At 50.8% G+C, this 16,274-nt stretch overlaps 1 protein-coding gene and 1 long non-coding RNA gene across 4 annotated transcripts; one reads left to right on the top strand and one right to left on the bottom strand.

Moving 5' to 3' along the window:
* Positions 1-224: 224 nt before the first annotated feature.
* On the bottom strand, positions 225-1,599 carry LOC147267374 (uncharacterized). The gene is made up of 3 exons (XR_015111910.1): positions 1,135-1,599; positions 590-645; positions 225-298 (listed from the first exon to the last, which is right to left on the bottom strand). It is a non-coding gene; the product is annotated as an uncharacterized LOC147267374 (long non-coding RNA).
* LOC147267375 (EF-hand and coiled-coil domain-containing protein 1) lies at positions 947-12,971 on the top strand. 3 transcript variants are annotated; one of them, XM_086198112.1, is made up of 12 exons: positions 947-1,557; positions 4,242-4,479; positions 4,621-4,703; positions 5,307-8,034; positions 8,551-8,971; positions 9,045-9,179; positions 9,740-9,789; positions 9,927-10,068; positions 10,191-10,323; positions 11,084-11,191; positions 11,353-11,422; positions 11,507-12,971. In XM_086198112.1, exons 4-12 carry the CDS (start codon positions 7,455-7,457, stop codon positions 11,665-11,667), a joined length of 1,800 nt encoding a protein of 599 aa, XP_086054238.1. In that variant the 5' UTR covers positions 947-1,557; positions 4,242-4,479; positions 4,621-4,703; positions 5,307-7,454; the 3' UTR covers positions 11,668-12,971. The 3 variants fall into 3 exon arrangements, with proteins under 3 accessions (XP_086054238.1, XP_086054219.1, XP_086054228.1); XM_086198093.1 differs by having other exon boundaries at positions 6,195-8,034; XM_086198102.1 differs by having other exon boundaries at positions 947-1,535; positions 6,195-8,034.
* Positions 12,972-16,274: the final 3,303 nt, after the last annotated feature.

The following is a 16,274-nucleotide window of genomic DNA, read 5'->3' on the forward strand; positions in this document are numbered from 1 at the left end:
TCATTAGTTGAAGGAAATGAAAATTATATTCAGAAAAAAATACTCCAATCAGGTGTCTGTTAATGAAACAAATGCCAAAAGAACCGAACGACAGACTTTCAAAGGAGAGTTTGGTACTTGGAGGTTAACAACTCACCTGGTGCTCGCAGCAGACGCCGGCCGGCCGCAGGTCGTCATCCCTGAGCAGCTCCTCGTCATCCGGCCGTGACCCACGGTGACGCAGCTCGGACCTCTAAGATGGCGGTTCCACACACCCGCCACACGGGGGCAGCAGAGTGACACCAGCATGAGGGTCGCGCTGCAAACAAGGTGAGAGGTCATCTCGGAAGTGGTGGAGGCGTCGCTGCCGTGTAAGTTGCGTTGTTGATGCATTCAGATATTTATTTTAGAAAAATATATTTCTCCATCTGCAAGGAGAGGAGAGGGCACCAGTGCTCAGGGAGCAGGAGCGGAACTCTCAGGTGAAAGAACAGCCTCACAACCCTGGCGTGCTCGGGAGTCCCTCCAATGACCCCCCAGTCCGAGCACTCTGGTCCTGAACCTGGTCTGGGCTCCAGACTCAGGACCCGTCCGACAGAACCCTTCGTACCTTCCAGGTGTACAATCACTGACTGTTGCTTTCATTCAGTCAATTTTGACATTCATCTGTGTGAAAAACAGAAAATAAAATCTATGATTTGGACGCAGTAAAACGATTTAGTGTAAAATGGTTTTATGGTACATATGTAAGTATTCGTGCGTCCTTGTACAGCTGGAGGCTTTTTGATGAACCTGTAATAATACCGTTACCAGGGGACACAGTCGTAGCGTCAAGATTTATGATTTAGTCTTATTTTGAAATTTGAAAGACAGGACATGGCTCATCTATGATTGTGGTTCTCATGATGACTCAAGTACATTCTTGTGCCGCCATGCCTCAAAGTAGCTGTCGGCCATGTTTAGTGATTGTGTTGTGAGCCGCGCAGTGGCACCAGAGTGTAAGGGGATTTTGTTTGGTTTCCCCTGTTTGGTGTGTGTGTGTCTGTGTGTGTGTCTGTGTGTCCCCTGGTGCGTTTGGGTTTTTCTCTTCCTGTGTCTTCTTGCCCTTTGCCCTTGAAGACTCCCCACAGCTCCCCGCGCTCAGCTGCCACTCACCTGCCACTCAGCTGACTGCTGTGTAGGACCACTCTTCTCGTCCCTCCCTTGCTGAATGGTTGCCGGAGCTACAGCCTCACCGTGTACCTCTGTACCTGGCAGGCTGCTCGGCGCACCTCACCACCTGGATCTCCCTTCACCTCAGCACACCACTCTAGAACGTCCACGAAGACTCAAGGCTGCTCTGCAGGAGCGATCCGAGCGTAGACGTCTGCGAGAGCCGGTCCAGCGACGGGTCTGATCCACTCTTTGATATTTGAGTGAACATTGGTGTGAAGTGACTTAAACAGGTGAGGCTGTGCTGTGGGTTTGACGCCTTTGTGCTCATTATTCCAAGCCAGAGAGACCTGCACATGTAGGGCACTCAGTCACCAGGACACCGGGAGGACGAGAACAGTCAGGTGCTGTGTGTTCATCGTGTTGGTACGTTTGACTGTCACTGTTGTTCATGTTGTTACTGTAGCTTTGTGGTGCAGAGCAGTAGTGTGTGTGTGTGTGTGTGTGTGTGTGTGTGTGTGTGTGTGTGTGTTTAGTCACACCCAGACAACGTCTCTTAGAGGGAAGGCTGCAGCTCTACCTGTAGCCACATGCCTCATCTGCTCTTCCTAAACTTTATCCAGTCTCTTCACTGGCTCTCAGGAATGCAGTTGGCAAGTTGTGTGTGTGTGTGTGTGTGTGTGTGTGTGTGTGTGTGTGTGTGTGTGTGTGTGTGTGAGAGAGAGAGAGTGTGTGTGTGAGAGTGTGTGTGTGAGTACTGTAGCTGCATGGTTAAATGCTAATGTGTGTGCATTCATGCTCAAATCCCTGCGGTGACCTTCTACACAGGTGGGAGCGCTCAAAGGTGGACTGGTGGCGGTCCGTCAATATCTCAGGAATGGGGAAGTGTTTACACACCATGGGGTGGTGTTAACAGCATATCTCTCTCTCTCTCTCTCTATCTCTCTCTCACACACACACATAATAAATCACATCCCCACTGAAGGAGTAAACTCTGAGCTTGCTAACTCCTCATGTTGACACACTCCTCATCTATCACAGGTTGCATGAGTGTGTGTGAGCGGAGGGATCCCAACATGTGAAGAGGCTTTATTTTCACGCTCAACTTCAGGACATTCACTCACACAAAGGCTGTGGTTTGGTTGCAGAGTGGACAGATGTCCCCTGTGTGGTCCACAGTTTATGATCTCCGACCAGATAAGGAAGGTCATTCAAGGACATCTGACCATCTGGACTGAAGGACTTGGGTAGATTTGTCCTTGCTGTTTTGTCTTCTCGTGTCACTGCTCAGAGGGGAAGCTGTCAAACCAAGACAACAAGACGCTGCTGGGATTCCTGCCTCGTTAAATCACTGTGACGAACCACCAGTGCACCAACCATCTGGTTTACAGGGTCATGTAGAACAGTGGGCAACCCTCGTTTAGGTGTAATCTGATTATCAATGCTGATTAACTATGATTCCTACTTGAGTCTCAGTCTCAGATCATCAGCTGTTCTGTTCAGCGTTGCTTCCTCCACAGCTGTCGACCTGTCCTCTCTACACCTTCTTCCCTCTGTTTTCTCACAATTTTCTTTTCATTCTTTACCCTCCCGAACAAAAGGTGCTGCGGGGTCAGATGCCTGAATAAAAGTCTGCGAGACATTTCAGAGATGTGGGCCAGAGATTGTCCCGTTCCAGACACCACATAAAACACCTGAGCACACAAAGTGGTGAGATCACTAAAGTCAAGACGCCGCCAACAAGAGTTTGTTTGTTCGATCACAAAATCCAGTTGGATTTCCGGCTCCACAGCTTCCAGCAGCTCTGATGAGCCTGTGGCAGGGACGGACCTCAGCTCTTGGGTGTGTGTTGGTGAGGGAGCAGTGGTAACGACGGACCCGGTCGCACCAGCCGCTTTTGGTCCTATATTTTTGGACTTTCCATCGTGATCCAAACTGTAGGTGCAAAGGCGCCTCCGGACCACGGCCCTCCTGGAAAAAACAAGGCAAAAACAGGACTGAGTCCGCTTCCACGGTGCGGATCCCTTGAGGTGTGAAAGGAAATGGATCAAATACAGGAACTGAACCAAAAAGATTAATTCCACTGGCTCATAGGTGAGAGGTGAGACTGGGAGAGAGGGGGAGGCGGAGCCTGGGAGTTTATAACTCCACAGGTCCTTTATCAGCACAGCAGCGGAAAGGAGAGAGCAATCGCAGGAGTGTGGGAGTGGCAGGAGAGCAGGTCAGAAAGGCCGCTTCCATGTGAAAACACTGGAAAAACTAAAAGCTGCCACCGAAATGTTCCGCTGAAGTTTGAGGCCACACGGTGGACGGAATGTTACAGCTTCCATGCCGTGCATGTGAAACTGGCGGCCTCCTCATTCTGACCATGTGACCTTTGGCTACCGTATTGGAGCACTTGACAAGGTGACTGTAAAAGCAAACCAGACCAGATTAAAAGAAATCAAAGGTACTGTGATGCAGCTTCTCCCTTGAACCACATCCAGTCCACCAGACTGGGTGCAGGAGTCCTGGCTGAATCGTGGCCGTCAAGCCAACCGCCTGCCTGCCACTCTGCCACTGGCCTTGAGTGCGTGGATCAGAACCCCTCCACAAAGACTCTTCAACTGGGGGATTGTTTGTGAAAGTGGGCTGCTCAAGCCCCCCCCCCCCCCCCCCCCCCCGTGGGTTGAGGGCCACCCACAACCCCAGATGTCACAGATTGTTCATAGGCAGCTTTTATGAATAACGTAGGCTTGAACAAGTGATTTTGTTCTTCCCTTCAGCACTCAGAGACACAGAGCCACGTTTCTGCTCTAAGAGAGCCTGCAAGGCTGCTTAGCTTTGACTTCCAGATGTTATCACGTCGACCACATGTGGCGAATGGCTACATTTCTGGACCGATCAGCCTCGGGTGAAGAGGCTCAGGGCTGGCAAATAGATGAAGAGCTCTGTATGACAGATACAGGCAGGGAGTGGGCGCAAATCCAAAAACCAGCAAGAACCAGGACAGTAGCAAGAACTGTTGGAGGGAAACCTGTGGCTGCAGCAGGAGAATCGGGGGGGGGGTATTTGGGCAGGGTGGCTGCACTGCTCTGTTCATTCTGTTCTCATGGCTCTGACACATGCAGGCTGCCGCTGATCAATGAGGTCTGGTCAAAGAGGACAGAGGGGTTCGGATGTGTGACCTAATGATTAGAGACCCTAAAATCCATGCAGGGCTGAGGGGGACGGCGGGGACAGCGTCCCGGTCCAGGTCGCTTCAAAGACCAGAAGTGTGTGTTGGGAGTGTGTGGCTTCGTCTTTGTGTTGACCCTCAGAGGAACATATGGCAGCCACCACAAAGCCTCGTATCAATGGATCCGAAAGGTGAATAACAGGCCATGCACACACACACACACACACACACACACACACACACACACACACACACACACACACGCACACACACACACACACCCTTCATCATTTACAGCCCTTTCTTCTTGCTTCCCATCCTTTCATTTTCAGATCAGGCCCTTTCACCCAAAGCTGGCAGCAGCTGGAGGACTGACTGAACAACAGCAGGACTGAAGGGACCTCCACATAAACCAGTGATTAGCACACACACACACACACACACACACACACACACACTGTGAGAATAGACAAAGGGGACATTTAGCTTCACCAAAACACCCATTAAGAGATTTAGGTGAGATTTGTTCTTTCAGGATTGTGATGTTTAAATAAAGTTTCTTTTTAGAGACATCACACACACACACACACACACACACACACACACGCACGCACATTGAAGCTTGAATGGTAATGAGAGACCTGAGTATTTATTTTATTTACTTTGGCCGCTGCTGCAGGTTTTTGTGGCTAATCCTGGTGATAGCTAATGGTTCACAGTCCTAACAGCACGGACGACTGTTTACTCGTTCCTTGTGTTTGGGCGACTGCAGGTCTTGATGCAGTTCTACCGTTCACTGGAAACACCACCTGAGGGCTGCTGCACATGCTTTTACTTAGTGATACATTCAGCATATTAGGTCTTTGGAAAATGTGCTTTAACGTCCCACCCTGACCTGGAGCTCGCGCGCCGTCGTGATTCTTCCTCTGCTCCCTCTGACTCGTCGCTGTTCTGTCCCGTTTGTCAGGTGTTTAAGTTGGTAGTTTTTGTATTTCCTGTCTTCCCTGATCATTGCCAGGTGTGTGTCATCGTGAGCCTCTCCATTCGTACCCTCGCCTCGTGTGCCTCGTCTTCTGTAGCAGCTGATCTCCTCGAGCCCTCCTTGAGTTTGTTTCTGCAGTTCTGAGCCGGAGGAGATAAAGATAGAGAGGTTTGGGGAGCTGAGCCCCTCAGAGCTCCGGCTCCCTCATCCATGATAGCCTGGAGTCTTTACCTGCACGAACAGCGATTGGATTTACTACAAAGTCACAATTCACAACTGCATGGTTTCATTCATGATTACTGCAGGAACCTCTTTCACACAAAGCCAAATGTTTGCCAAATGTCAGTTTATGATGGCTTTTAAAGGAGCTATGCTAACACGTACGTTCCTTGTGCTAAGCTAACTAGCATGGGTCTCATCTCCGCACAGAGGAGACCAGGATCCATCTTCCTCTGCAAAGGCCGAGCACGGAGTAGGTTTGCTGAGAAGCTGCTTTGTTCCTGTAAATACAACAACGTGTGTGTGTGTGTGTGTGTGTGTGTGTGTGTGTGTGTGTGTGTGTGTGTGTGTGTGTGTCGGTGGCTGAAGCTCACACCTGGACCTCGACTGTCAGCTGCAACGTGAAGGAGGATAGTTTTTCTGGATCGTATCCGTGAAATATGCCACAGGTGCTGGTGGATCGTTGGTGTGCGTGTGCCTGAGAATTCGTAATACAAGAGGCGCCGCTCACAAAGCTCCAGATGAGTCACTGTGGGTGCTGCCATTCAATCATGGAGAGATTAGTTGTGGAAACCAAAACAAAGCTAAAAGATGAGGTTTCACTCGGTGAACTCATCGTCTCATGACTCACCAGCATTAGCCACCGTGTGCGTGTGAGCATGAAGGAGAACGTGGCCTTGAAGTGGGCGTCTGTCTTTGTTGCAGGTCTGTCATGCACGTGCTTGATAAAGTTAATTATGCAAAGAAGCCAACAACTTTGGGGGAATGCACTTGTCGTCCGTCGTCCTCAGAGGCAGACGAGAGGATCTGAAACCTGGGAGGCGCTGCTGGAAGTCAGTGTGCTGCCGTCCGGGTTATTTCAGAGTTTGAAGGTCAGCGTTGGAAGTCAAAATGAATGAACCCAGTCATCGTCGTGGGGATGCTGGTGAAGACCACTGAAGAGGAACGTGCATGTGATGCTTGTATTTATTCTTGCTGTGACACAACCAGTCTGAGTGCAGAGGCCGTGTTCTCTGAGTGACAACAACCACCCAGACGGTTGCTTCAGCGCTGCATTGGAAAACTATCAGTTTTTTAGTTCAAAATCCACATTTAACGACACTGAATGAAGTCACCGTGCGGGATTTGTGTCGAGGTGAATCCACCGCGACTTGTCAGAGCAGTTGCTCTTTCTGTTGACTGCTGGAGACTCGGAGAGTTCGCAGGGACTTTTCTCCTCAGTGACAGCTTGCTGCTACGCAGGAGCACAGATCCTCCTCAGACCTGCTGGGCTCCGACGCCAACGCTGAACCTCTCAGCTCCTATCATCTTTGTTTAGGGATCTTTCTTTTTTACGTTAAAAATGCCAGTCTTAATTTTCCAGAGCCAAATATGATGATGAGTCAGTTACAGCTCAGGTCTGTTCAGCATGTGAAAATAAAGGGGATGCATGGAGAGGGGAGTGGATTGTGGCGATAAGGAGGAGGGCAGCTGAGTGTCAGGAGCTTCTGAGGTTTGTGTGGTTCTGCTGGCACACGGGTGGTGAGCCAGAGCCGCGAAAGCTCCTCTGGGCTCCAGGAGCAAACTGAGACCCTCCTGACTGGTCCTGGACCTCCAGGGTCTGTCCCTGGCTGTGACATCACCTGCGGATGTGAGGACTCAAATCCCCCTTCAGTTGGATAAGAGGAAGAAATGACTGGCAGCGTTACTTGATAGGTGGCACTCCGACAGGGAGCCACTTCACGGTGCGAATATCTAACTGGTACACACACACACACGCACACGAGGTCTGAGTGTTTGCAAGAAGGGAGGAGTCGGTGCGCTGGGACGTGGTTTCCAGGTTGGGGAGGAGAGGAGGGGCCCGGGCTTCTCTTCGGGAAGAATTCAAGGTGAGGTTTCCAGAGGATTGAGAGCAGCCACAGCGGGTGTCAGCCGCCCAGCCCGCGCTCTCCTTCTTGGTCAGGGACACACCTGAATACCTGCGTCATGCAGCGGAACGCACCGGCGCTGCCGTGGGTCCAACCGTCGCCGCGAGCGGCTCGCAGGAGCGAGTGGCTGCGGAGCGCCCTAGCCCACCACCACTACCCCGACCCCGGCGCGGAGAACGAAATCGTGGTCCTGGCCACCGGTATAGACCAGTACCTGCAGGAGGTCTTCCACCACCTCGCTAACCCCAACCGGGACGACAAAGTGTCGGCGGAGGACTTCACCGCGCTGTGCGCCGTGCTGGGCTTCACCGGAGCGGAGGTGCTGGGCAGGAGGAGCGGGGCTGGAGCTGAAGGGAGGGAGGGGGAGGATGAGGAGGAGTTCAAGGGTCTGTGCTCCGGTCTGCCCGGTCACCTGTCCTTCAAAGACTTCCATTCGCGCCTGTGCGGCTATTTCCGAGTGCGCGCCGCGCCAAGAGGCACCGGTGTAAGACGGCTTCCCGTTACCGAGGAGACCGAGCTGGTGGAGCGACAGATCCGGCTCCGGTGTCCTCGTGTCAGGCGGGGAAAGTGTGTCAGTTTTGACCCGAAGAGAGACGAATGTGGACACGTGACCAGAGCTGCGGGAGACAGCGAGTCAGGTACCGTAGAACTTCTTCTCATGCAGAGAAGAGAGAGGCCACGAGATGTAACTCGTTCCCTCGACATAGTTTCTTTCTATAAGTTGAACGAGAAAATCTTTTTTATCTGCTGATTAGAAATGAACTCACTGGTTAAAAAAAAGAAGAAAAAGAATCATTCATGAGGAAGAAAGGCGTACGCGGCGGCTCCGCCCCTTTACGCCTATGCAGACGTTTGTAAGACGCACGTCTGAACTCATTTACTGGGACTTTAACGGATTCTTCCCTCCAACACTTAAAACTTTCTCGTGTAACCTGAAGAATTCTGTTTTTATAAAAATGACCCCACCCCACATATTCGTTTTACTCCCATTCCTTCCCGTGGAAAGTTTGCATCTCTTTTGAATTGAAAGGTAAAAATTCCCGAGGTAAACTTCCCATGAGAAGCTTCTGGAACAAATTAACGGGAAACTTCCCTCCCGCGTGCCACCCTCACTCCTGATCTCTCTCTCTCTCTGACGTCCTGTCCGTGTCCAGAGGAGGTGGCCGCCCTGAGGGAGCTGGTGGAGGACCTCCGCTCGGCCCTGCAGGGCAGTGACGCGCGCTGCCTGGCCCTGGAGGTGGCTCTGCGGCGGGAGGGGGCCGCCTGCGCCACCACGGTTCCTACTCCTACAACCTCCATCACCCTCCTGCAGGGAAAACTGGTGCCAACTCAAAGGATTAAGGGACAGCTGAGGTCTTCTGGAGGGGAGGGGGCGCGGAGGTTGGCTAGGAGGTGTGACATCAAGGACCCCCTCCTCAGAGAGCTGAAGCTGATCCGCTCCTCCCGTGACGGGCAGCTGCAGGAGGCCATCAGATTCAACGAGCGTCTGGAGGAGGAGCTGCGATGGGCGTACCAGGAGGTGCACAAGCTGCAGGGGGCGGAGTCGGCCCTGAGGAGGGAGAACACCCAGATCAGGTCGGGTTTGAGTTTTAGAACATCAGTTACATGTCATCCGAGTTGGCGAGAAATGACGTGATGATGTCACCAGGAGGCGAGCGGAGGAGGCGCGGGAGGCTCTGAGCCTGGGGCTTCAGAGGGTTCGGTTGATCCAGGAGCAGGCTGAGAGTGTGCCTCCGCTGCAGGCCAGGATCAGCCAGCTGGAGGCAGAGCTGCAGCGCTACAGGTACGAACACCATGAACACCGAACGCTCATCAGTGAGGAAACAGCAAACCAACACCGCACCTCTACTTAGAAACAGGCACAGTTCCGTCTGAACCCGGTGTACAGCTATAATGTAGTAAAGATACAACGCCACAGCAAGCTAGAGTTGCAGTTACACGACCCTCTTTGATTGGGTGAGTGATTAAGAAGGCGAACTAGCAGACAGTCTGACTGCCACCAGCTGTAAGGGGCCGTGGCGCCACCTAGAGTTCTGGGGCCAACATGCTTCAGGGGATCCTTACCCGTTCAGTGATACTGAGATGACCGCAGTCCTGTTGAAGGGTCTGTGACCATAACTTCACTTAAATGTGCATGTAAATGTACAGAGTGACCTTTGACCGCTACAATCCAGGCGTGGAGGGGAGGCGTCAGCCATGGGGAAGCCCTGTGAGTCTCCTCCCACTTAGTTCGACATGGTGAGATACTTTGTGACACTGGATCGTCACTGGCATCCCAGGAGGCCATGAGACGGCGTCAAACTCCACCGTGTTCTGTGTTTGATGGGTGTCCTCCACCTGCAGGTCCTGCTGCACCTGCATCCCTGACCCCACTCTGACCTGCAGCAGTTCAGGTGAGCGACTAGCAAACCCAGATTCCTCCCAAGAGAACTTCAAGTTGACTGCAGTTTTTTCAGATTAAATCTCCACATCAGTATAAATATGAAGTTTTCAGATCTGCATTGTTAGAAAAGCAAGTCTTTGTTGGCAGATGCAGAGTGTCTGCAGAGGGCGGTGGAGGGGAGGGCTGCCTCTGATGAGGAGGAGGACGACAGGGGAAGACGTGAGGAGGGACGATGCTGCCAGATGGAAGCGATGAAGCACATCAGTCGATCACATGACTGTCGCAGCAGGTTAGTTCCTGTCAAACACATACGCCTTCACACCTCAGAGGACTGTGACCAACATCGAAGTGAGAAAATGCAAGAATCCAACCTTCAAGCCTCCACTCAGACACTCTCACTCTCTCCTTCAGATTTCAGAACCACCGGGTCCAGCCGCTCCTGCAGGATAAAAACCTCTCTGGCACTTCCAAAGACAGCAGGGGGCGCTGCAGCTGGGCGGGACGAGAGCCCCCAAAGAGCAGCAGGGCCTGTGACGAGGAGCAGGTGGGAGGAAGTCGTGGCGCTGTGTTGAAGTTAGCAGTTGGCTGCTGAGGCGCACAGAGGCAGGACAGAGTCACTGTAACCTCCCTGAGGTTCTGCTGTGATTTCAACAGTGTCGTCTGCTGTTGGCTGTAGTGGGTTTGTCGGGTGAGTGCTGAGGCACTTCCTTGGACTCAAGTGGGTGCACTGGGAACCTGCAGCTTTAGTCAGGGATGTACTGGGATCCTGGATGTTTTGTCGTGGGCGTACTGGGTAATCCAGCGTATGACACAGACTACACATGTGGTGTAGCATCATCACGTCTAGCGAGCGAGACCAGCTCAGCTCAGGCGTCGGTGTTATTCATTATTAGCAAGAAAACCCTACAAACTCACAACAGTCCCAACAGGATGGAAACATTTCAGTGCAAATGTCAGAAGGAAACACAGAATTTAGGGACTCTGTTCTGTAGCAGGCTGATATGAACTGATTCGTCTACAAGAAACTCACGTGAACGCCTTCAACCAGGAATGATCTGATCTAGAATGAAGGTCAGATGATTGCTGTCAGTCTGAGAGGAGCAAACTGGTGGTGTGCCTCCTGTCATGATTGCCTCATTTCACTGACAGTGTTCGGAGAATAGCAGCCTGAATGTTGGGAAAGTCACCACCCCTAAGTTGGTCTAGTCATGAGTTCGCACTCTCCCCAAAACTGATCTGAGATCTAAAGCAGCCTGAGCCAAACACCTGGGTCCACATGTTCGTTCCTTCTCCCTGTTTGTCAGAGGTCAGAGGATGAGACGAAGCTGGAGGACAAAGAGAAGATGCGTCTGTCTCTGCTGGAGGACAAATTCCGAGACGCCCTCATGCTGCTGCTGCAGCTACGCAACAAGGTGACGTAGAAAGAATGTTTGAACTCTGTACCTGCAGCTCTTTAGTGCCCTCTAGTGGTGGGTGCAGGTCCTTGCCTTGGGTTGTTAAATCTTTTAGACAAAGGCTGATATTTGACTGCATTTCTTCTCTTAAATTACCACTAAAATGTTGCTGCGTGCAGCACGTGACGAGCCGAGAGCTGGGGAGGATTGTGATGGACGCCCTGGACGTGAGCAGCAGGGGCGGAGATGGTGAGCCTGCTGGGAATCTCTCAGATGAGCGTCTGTCACTGCTTCGTGCTGCTCAGCACTCTCACGCTACTGTTCATCCTCCAGGTCCCTGCCAGGTCCTGCAGGTAGCCGATGACCTGTGCAAGCGCTTACCTTCCAGTGACCCTCTTGGAGATGAGACAGGAGGAGAGAGGGGCGGGGCGCTGCTGGTCCCGTCATCGGGGCGTCAGGCGAGCAGCGTGGGTCACCTGCTCGTCTCCTGTTAATGAACTTCGCTGCTCCTGTGACCTGATGCCCTCCTTCTCTGGCGACCCTCCCGTGTCTCTGGGTACTCGGTCTTTCTGTGCTCTCTCGGGAGATTATTTAAATTAAATAAAACACATACCTCCAAACAAAGTTGGAACAATCTTGAGTTCATGATGCGTTTTGATGAGTGTTTTCTGGTGATCGCCTGCCTTGAGTTTGTGAGCAAAAATGCATTCAATTTTACTCGTCTATTTTTTTGAAACCTGCTCATCTTTATATTTTGAATAAAGGAGCAGACTGAAGCTCAAACTGGTGCCAACATCACGTCCCGGCCCCACTAGAGGGTCCCACTGTTGTTTCTGTACGACACAAGAAGACAAAACCCAGTTTGATGTAAAATGAATGATTTTGTTGATGCACTTCTGCTGTTGCTGATGTCATACACACTTCATTTTGTTCTCAAAAACCAGGATCAATAGTAATATCTATGAAGTATAGTTCTGAATAACTCTTCCATTTGCAGCTCCACTTTGGGCAGCTCCTCCTGTCTGCAAAGCTCCTGCTGTATTTGTACTTTTGGTAACTTTGAACTTCTGTGTGTATGTGACAAATAGATGGAATGATTGCTGAGCTTTTCTGTCAAACACCTGCAGTGAACCCCAGTGTCGTCTAGAAGGGTTCGTGATGCAGGAGGTTCCTGATGACCACTGAGGTCTGCTAGAACTTGCTGGAGTGCGTGTCCAGATTGCTACCAGGCTATGTGATGTCTCCCCCAGTGATTCAATTCAAGAGCAGAATCATAAACAGACAGAACTGCAGTGGACTGGTATGAAATAATAAGAGTCCTTTATTTCCAGCGAGGGACAAAGCCTTCCTCCAGTTTCACAGACGGACGGCTTCGAACAAACACAGGGGGCCTGGGAGCGGCCCTGCACCGCCCTACACGCACTCATACCATCGTCCATGTACGCAGCAAGTCTGACGATGACAGACGGCGTGAAGCGTAGGACGTTGGTCGCCTGAGTCTGTCCAGTTCCCTGTGTGCTCGGTCGGTGGGCGGGTCTGAAGCACTGAGGTTAACAAGGCAGTAGGTGGGTCAACAGTTTTGGTTGGGCCTGTTAAAGACAAGTGGGGCGGGGCAAGATCTGGAACTCGAGGCTACGCTGTTGGCTAGTTGACATCTCCCTCCAGACGACCCGGATAGCCAACCCGCCGAGGTCTACCGGCCTCTGAGTCCTGTTTTTTGCACATACGTGTTTGTATTGGAGGCCCTGGCGCCCTCCTCTCCACCGCTGCGTCATATTATTACATAACAATCAATGTACTGTACATCATTTATTAATTAATTAAAGAGACACTACTCTGTGGCGAGCCAAGCTCCTGATTGGTTACTCTGCATTGGCTCTGATAGGTTAAGGCCATTCTATGTGTGTGTGTGTGTGTGTGTGTGTGTGTGTGTGTGTGTGTTGTATTAGGCACCATGCTAATAATCAACAGCCATCAAAAGCTCTACTGGCCTTTGCAAGAAAAAAGACAAAGAAAAAGAAGTGACGACATGGTGACAAAGAGCCAAAATGAAATGTCATAATAAACATCCTTATATATAGAATAAATATAGTATTTACAAATTGCTTTGTGTGCTTCTAAAAATAAATAGACAAAGCATTACCTGCCCCCTTATAGAAGTATTCACAACTTTCCATTGACACGGAGGCAGAACGCTGGCACCTGGTCAGTAGGAGGGTGGAGCAAACTTTTACATCAAGTCAAACGCTGTAAAAAAGAAGACAAGATAGACGTCTCTCCAGGTGGAGGAGGGATTCTGAATCCAGAGGAGGCAGCGTTGCAGAGAGAAGCCCTTTACTGCTCTCTGGTGTCCATTTTGCACATTACAGTACTTTGTGCATTTGACCAGAGCTTCATCTTAACAGTGGTTGTTTGCTCAACGACACTCGTGACACAAAATAATCACAAAGAGTTAAACGATTAGGGAAAGGAGGAACGGAATAGAAGAGAAAAATCACAATGTCAACATAACATTAAAAACATCAGTCGGACCCAAAAGTAACAGATACATTTTGTCCCATTCACACTTATTTGTGCACTGCACATGCGTTCTGCTGGCCCCTCTCCGATTGCACAGTCAAGTGGAGGCTAAGTTAAGCATCGCATGCAGGTTTCCCCTCAGACCGGGATTCCAGAACTGGGATGTGCACCGTTACATCAGGGGGTGCAAAAAACCCAGAAGAACCCTCCATCGGGAATAAACTGGACTTTTATGTTTTGCATTCTCTTCTGACCGTACTAGCCCATCAGAGACAGAGTAGGGCTGAGGGTAAGTTGCCTGACTCACTTCCATACGGATAAATGGTTGAGAGGACCTCGCCCCCCCACCCGTGGGAGCCCTGCCTGGTGAAGCCACCTGCCCTGGGGCTTCCAGTACCACATGGAGGTAGAGGGTGTGCACAGCAGGAGGCTGGATGTTTCAGGGGGCACAGGACTTCTGGGACCGCGTCCAATCACAAGGGAGCCACTGCCTTCAGTATACCTGCTCTATTGTTTTATGGGAGTTTGCAGTCACAGACTTCAGGTTCGTGGTAGTGATGACTGGGGGAGTTAGCCTCGGTCAAATCCCCCCTCCAACCTCCAATGGTGAAAACCTAGAATTCAAAGTTTCCAACTGGAGTCCACAAAGCAACAGAGAACTCTAATTCTACTGCTTACGTGGTGCAGTGGAGTCGCCCCCTTCTGGCCATCAAAGCAAAATTCTGAATTTAAGGCATTTCTACATTTGATTAACTTGTCAAACATTCCTGTTCAGGTCTTTTAAAAAGTCTATGACTTTGGCCTTGATTACATTTAAAGATCAGCAACCTCCTGACCAGACACAACAAGCATTTCTCAGAGTCAAGAAAGTCTCCTTGGTACAAACGTGCAAGCAAATCATGAAAGGCTCCCACGTCTTCTCAGCACCACGTCAAGAACAGTCGAAGAGACAGGAGCAGTGTGGCTGTTGGCGCTTCAAATTTCATGCGACAAAGATTTGTTTCCAAAATGGGATTACGATATGTTTTTGGGGTGGAGAAGTGGAGCAGTGGTCCTCACTGTGGCCCCCCCAGCTAGAAGGTCGAGGGTGGAGCCCCGGCTGCAGCACGGGGTCTTTCTGGGTGAGTCTCCATGTTCTCCCTGTTCCTGCTGGGTTCTCTCTGGTACTCCAGCTTCCTCCACAGTCCAAAGACATCAAGAGGGACCAGGTTAATCCAGACTCTAAATTGACCGTAGGCGTGGCTGGGAGAGCCAATGGTTGTCTGTCTCTATGTGTTGGCCCTGCCATGGACATGTGACCTGTCCAGGGGGAAGGCTGCTGGGATAGGCTCCACCCCCACCACCCTTAATAGGAGAAGCTGGAGGGATGGATGGATGGACGGATGGATGTTTTTGGACATCAGAATCAGAGGTGAATGATCTGGGGATGACGACCAGCTGGTGAAGCCTACAGTCTGGGTTCAAACTGGTAAGCCGACTAGATGGCAACTTTCCAAATAGACGCCATTGTATAAACTGAACTTTTGCAGTATTAGAAGTCAAATGGGGCGGCGTGGCTCAGAGGTAGCGTGGCCGTCCAGCAACCTAAGGGTCGCTGGTTCAATCCCCACTTCCCCCAGTGACCATGTCCAAGTGTCCTTGAGCAAGACACTGAACCCCTAACTGCTCCTGATGGCCCTGCGACAGAATGGTGACCCTTGCAGGGGGAACCCGGCCTCTCACCCAGTGTCAGCTGGGATAGGCTCCACGACCCCGAATAGTTAAGTGGTATAGAAGGATGGATTGAAATCAAATGGGGTTTTTTGCCTATCGACTTTGGAACAGTCCCTCGCTGATGACACCGTATTCTACACATAAACCGCTGAGGATCCTTCCTTGACTATGAGAAGCAGCAAATGACTTTTGTCGTCTGTCATTTTATCATATTTATGTGAGACCAGAGAGAAAGAAAGTGCATTTTACCAGAATGAACCACCAGATTTACTGGACAGCATCTCAGAAGCCCCTTTAAACCGCCTCAGTGCTCAGCCACACCGCAAACTAGTAGAGGGAAGTCGAGTTTAGGGCCAAAACACCAGCACAGAAAACACAGTCACAGCCAAACTCAAGTGCATGCTAACACGCTGCAAACATGCTAGAAGGGTATCGGTTTCTTGGTCTTGGATTTGAGATCAAATGGAGAGTTACTGAAGGGAAACACAAACCCTCCAAACTGCACGCTGGCGTACAATCAGCTGTAGAGCTGAGGTGACCTGTAGGCTGTGGCGCTCAAAATTCCACATTAATTTGACCCAGAATGTGTCAATTTACAACTGACACATGAGCGAAATCCTGCATTTCAGGATATCAACTTCCATAATGTGTCTTTTTACAATTGTGCTGGTTTACACACGGCAGTTTAATGTTAGAAAAATGATGGATTCTAACCACGACAACATTTTTCACAGATACCTCATGTGGCTCTGATGACCAACGTCTTTCTGACTTCCTGCCACCTTGGAGACATCAAACTTAGGTGAATGTTATTGTAATGTTAGCTTTCTCCTCTTGGGTCCGACCCCTCACTCCAGCGCCAGCTGGT

Source organism: Aulostomus chinensis, chromosome 3 (genome assembly GCF_037954235.1).
Source record: "Aulostomus chinensis isolate RoL2024-O1b breed Wild chromosome 3, RoL_Achi_v1.0, whole genome shotgun sequence".
Lineage (NCBI taxonomy): Eukaryota > Metazoa > Chordata > Actinopteri > Syngnathiformes > Aulostomidae > Aulostomus > Aulostomus chinensis.

Excerpts from the sequence above, each read along its gene's own strand:
- LOC147267375 (XM_086198112.1), top strand. The coding sequence starts at position 7,455 with ATGCAGCGGAACGCACCGGCGCTGCCGTGGGTCCAACCGTCGCCGCGA. Across the intron at positions 8,035-8,550 it reads TGCGGGAGACAGCGAGTCAG|AGGAGGTGGCCGCCCTGAGG; the intron begins GTACCGTAGAAC and ends GTCCGTGTCCAG. Across the intron at positions 11,192-11,352 it reads TGCTGCAGCTACGCAACAAG|CACGTGACGAGCCGAGAGCT; the intron begins GTGACGTAGAAA and ends TGCTGCGTGCAG.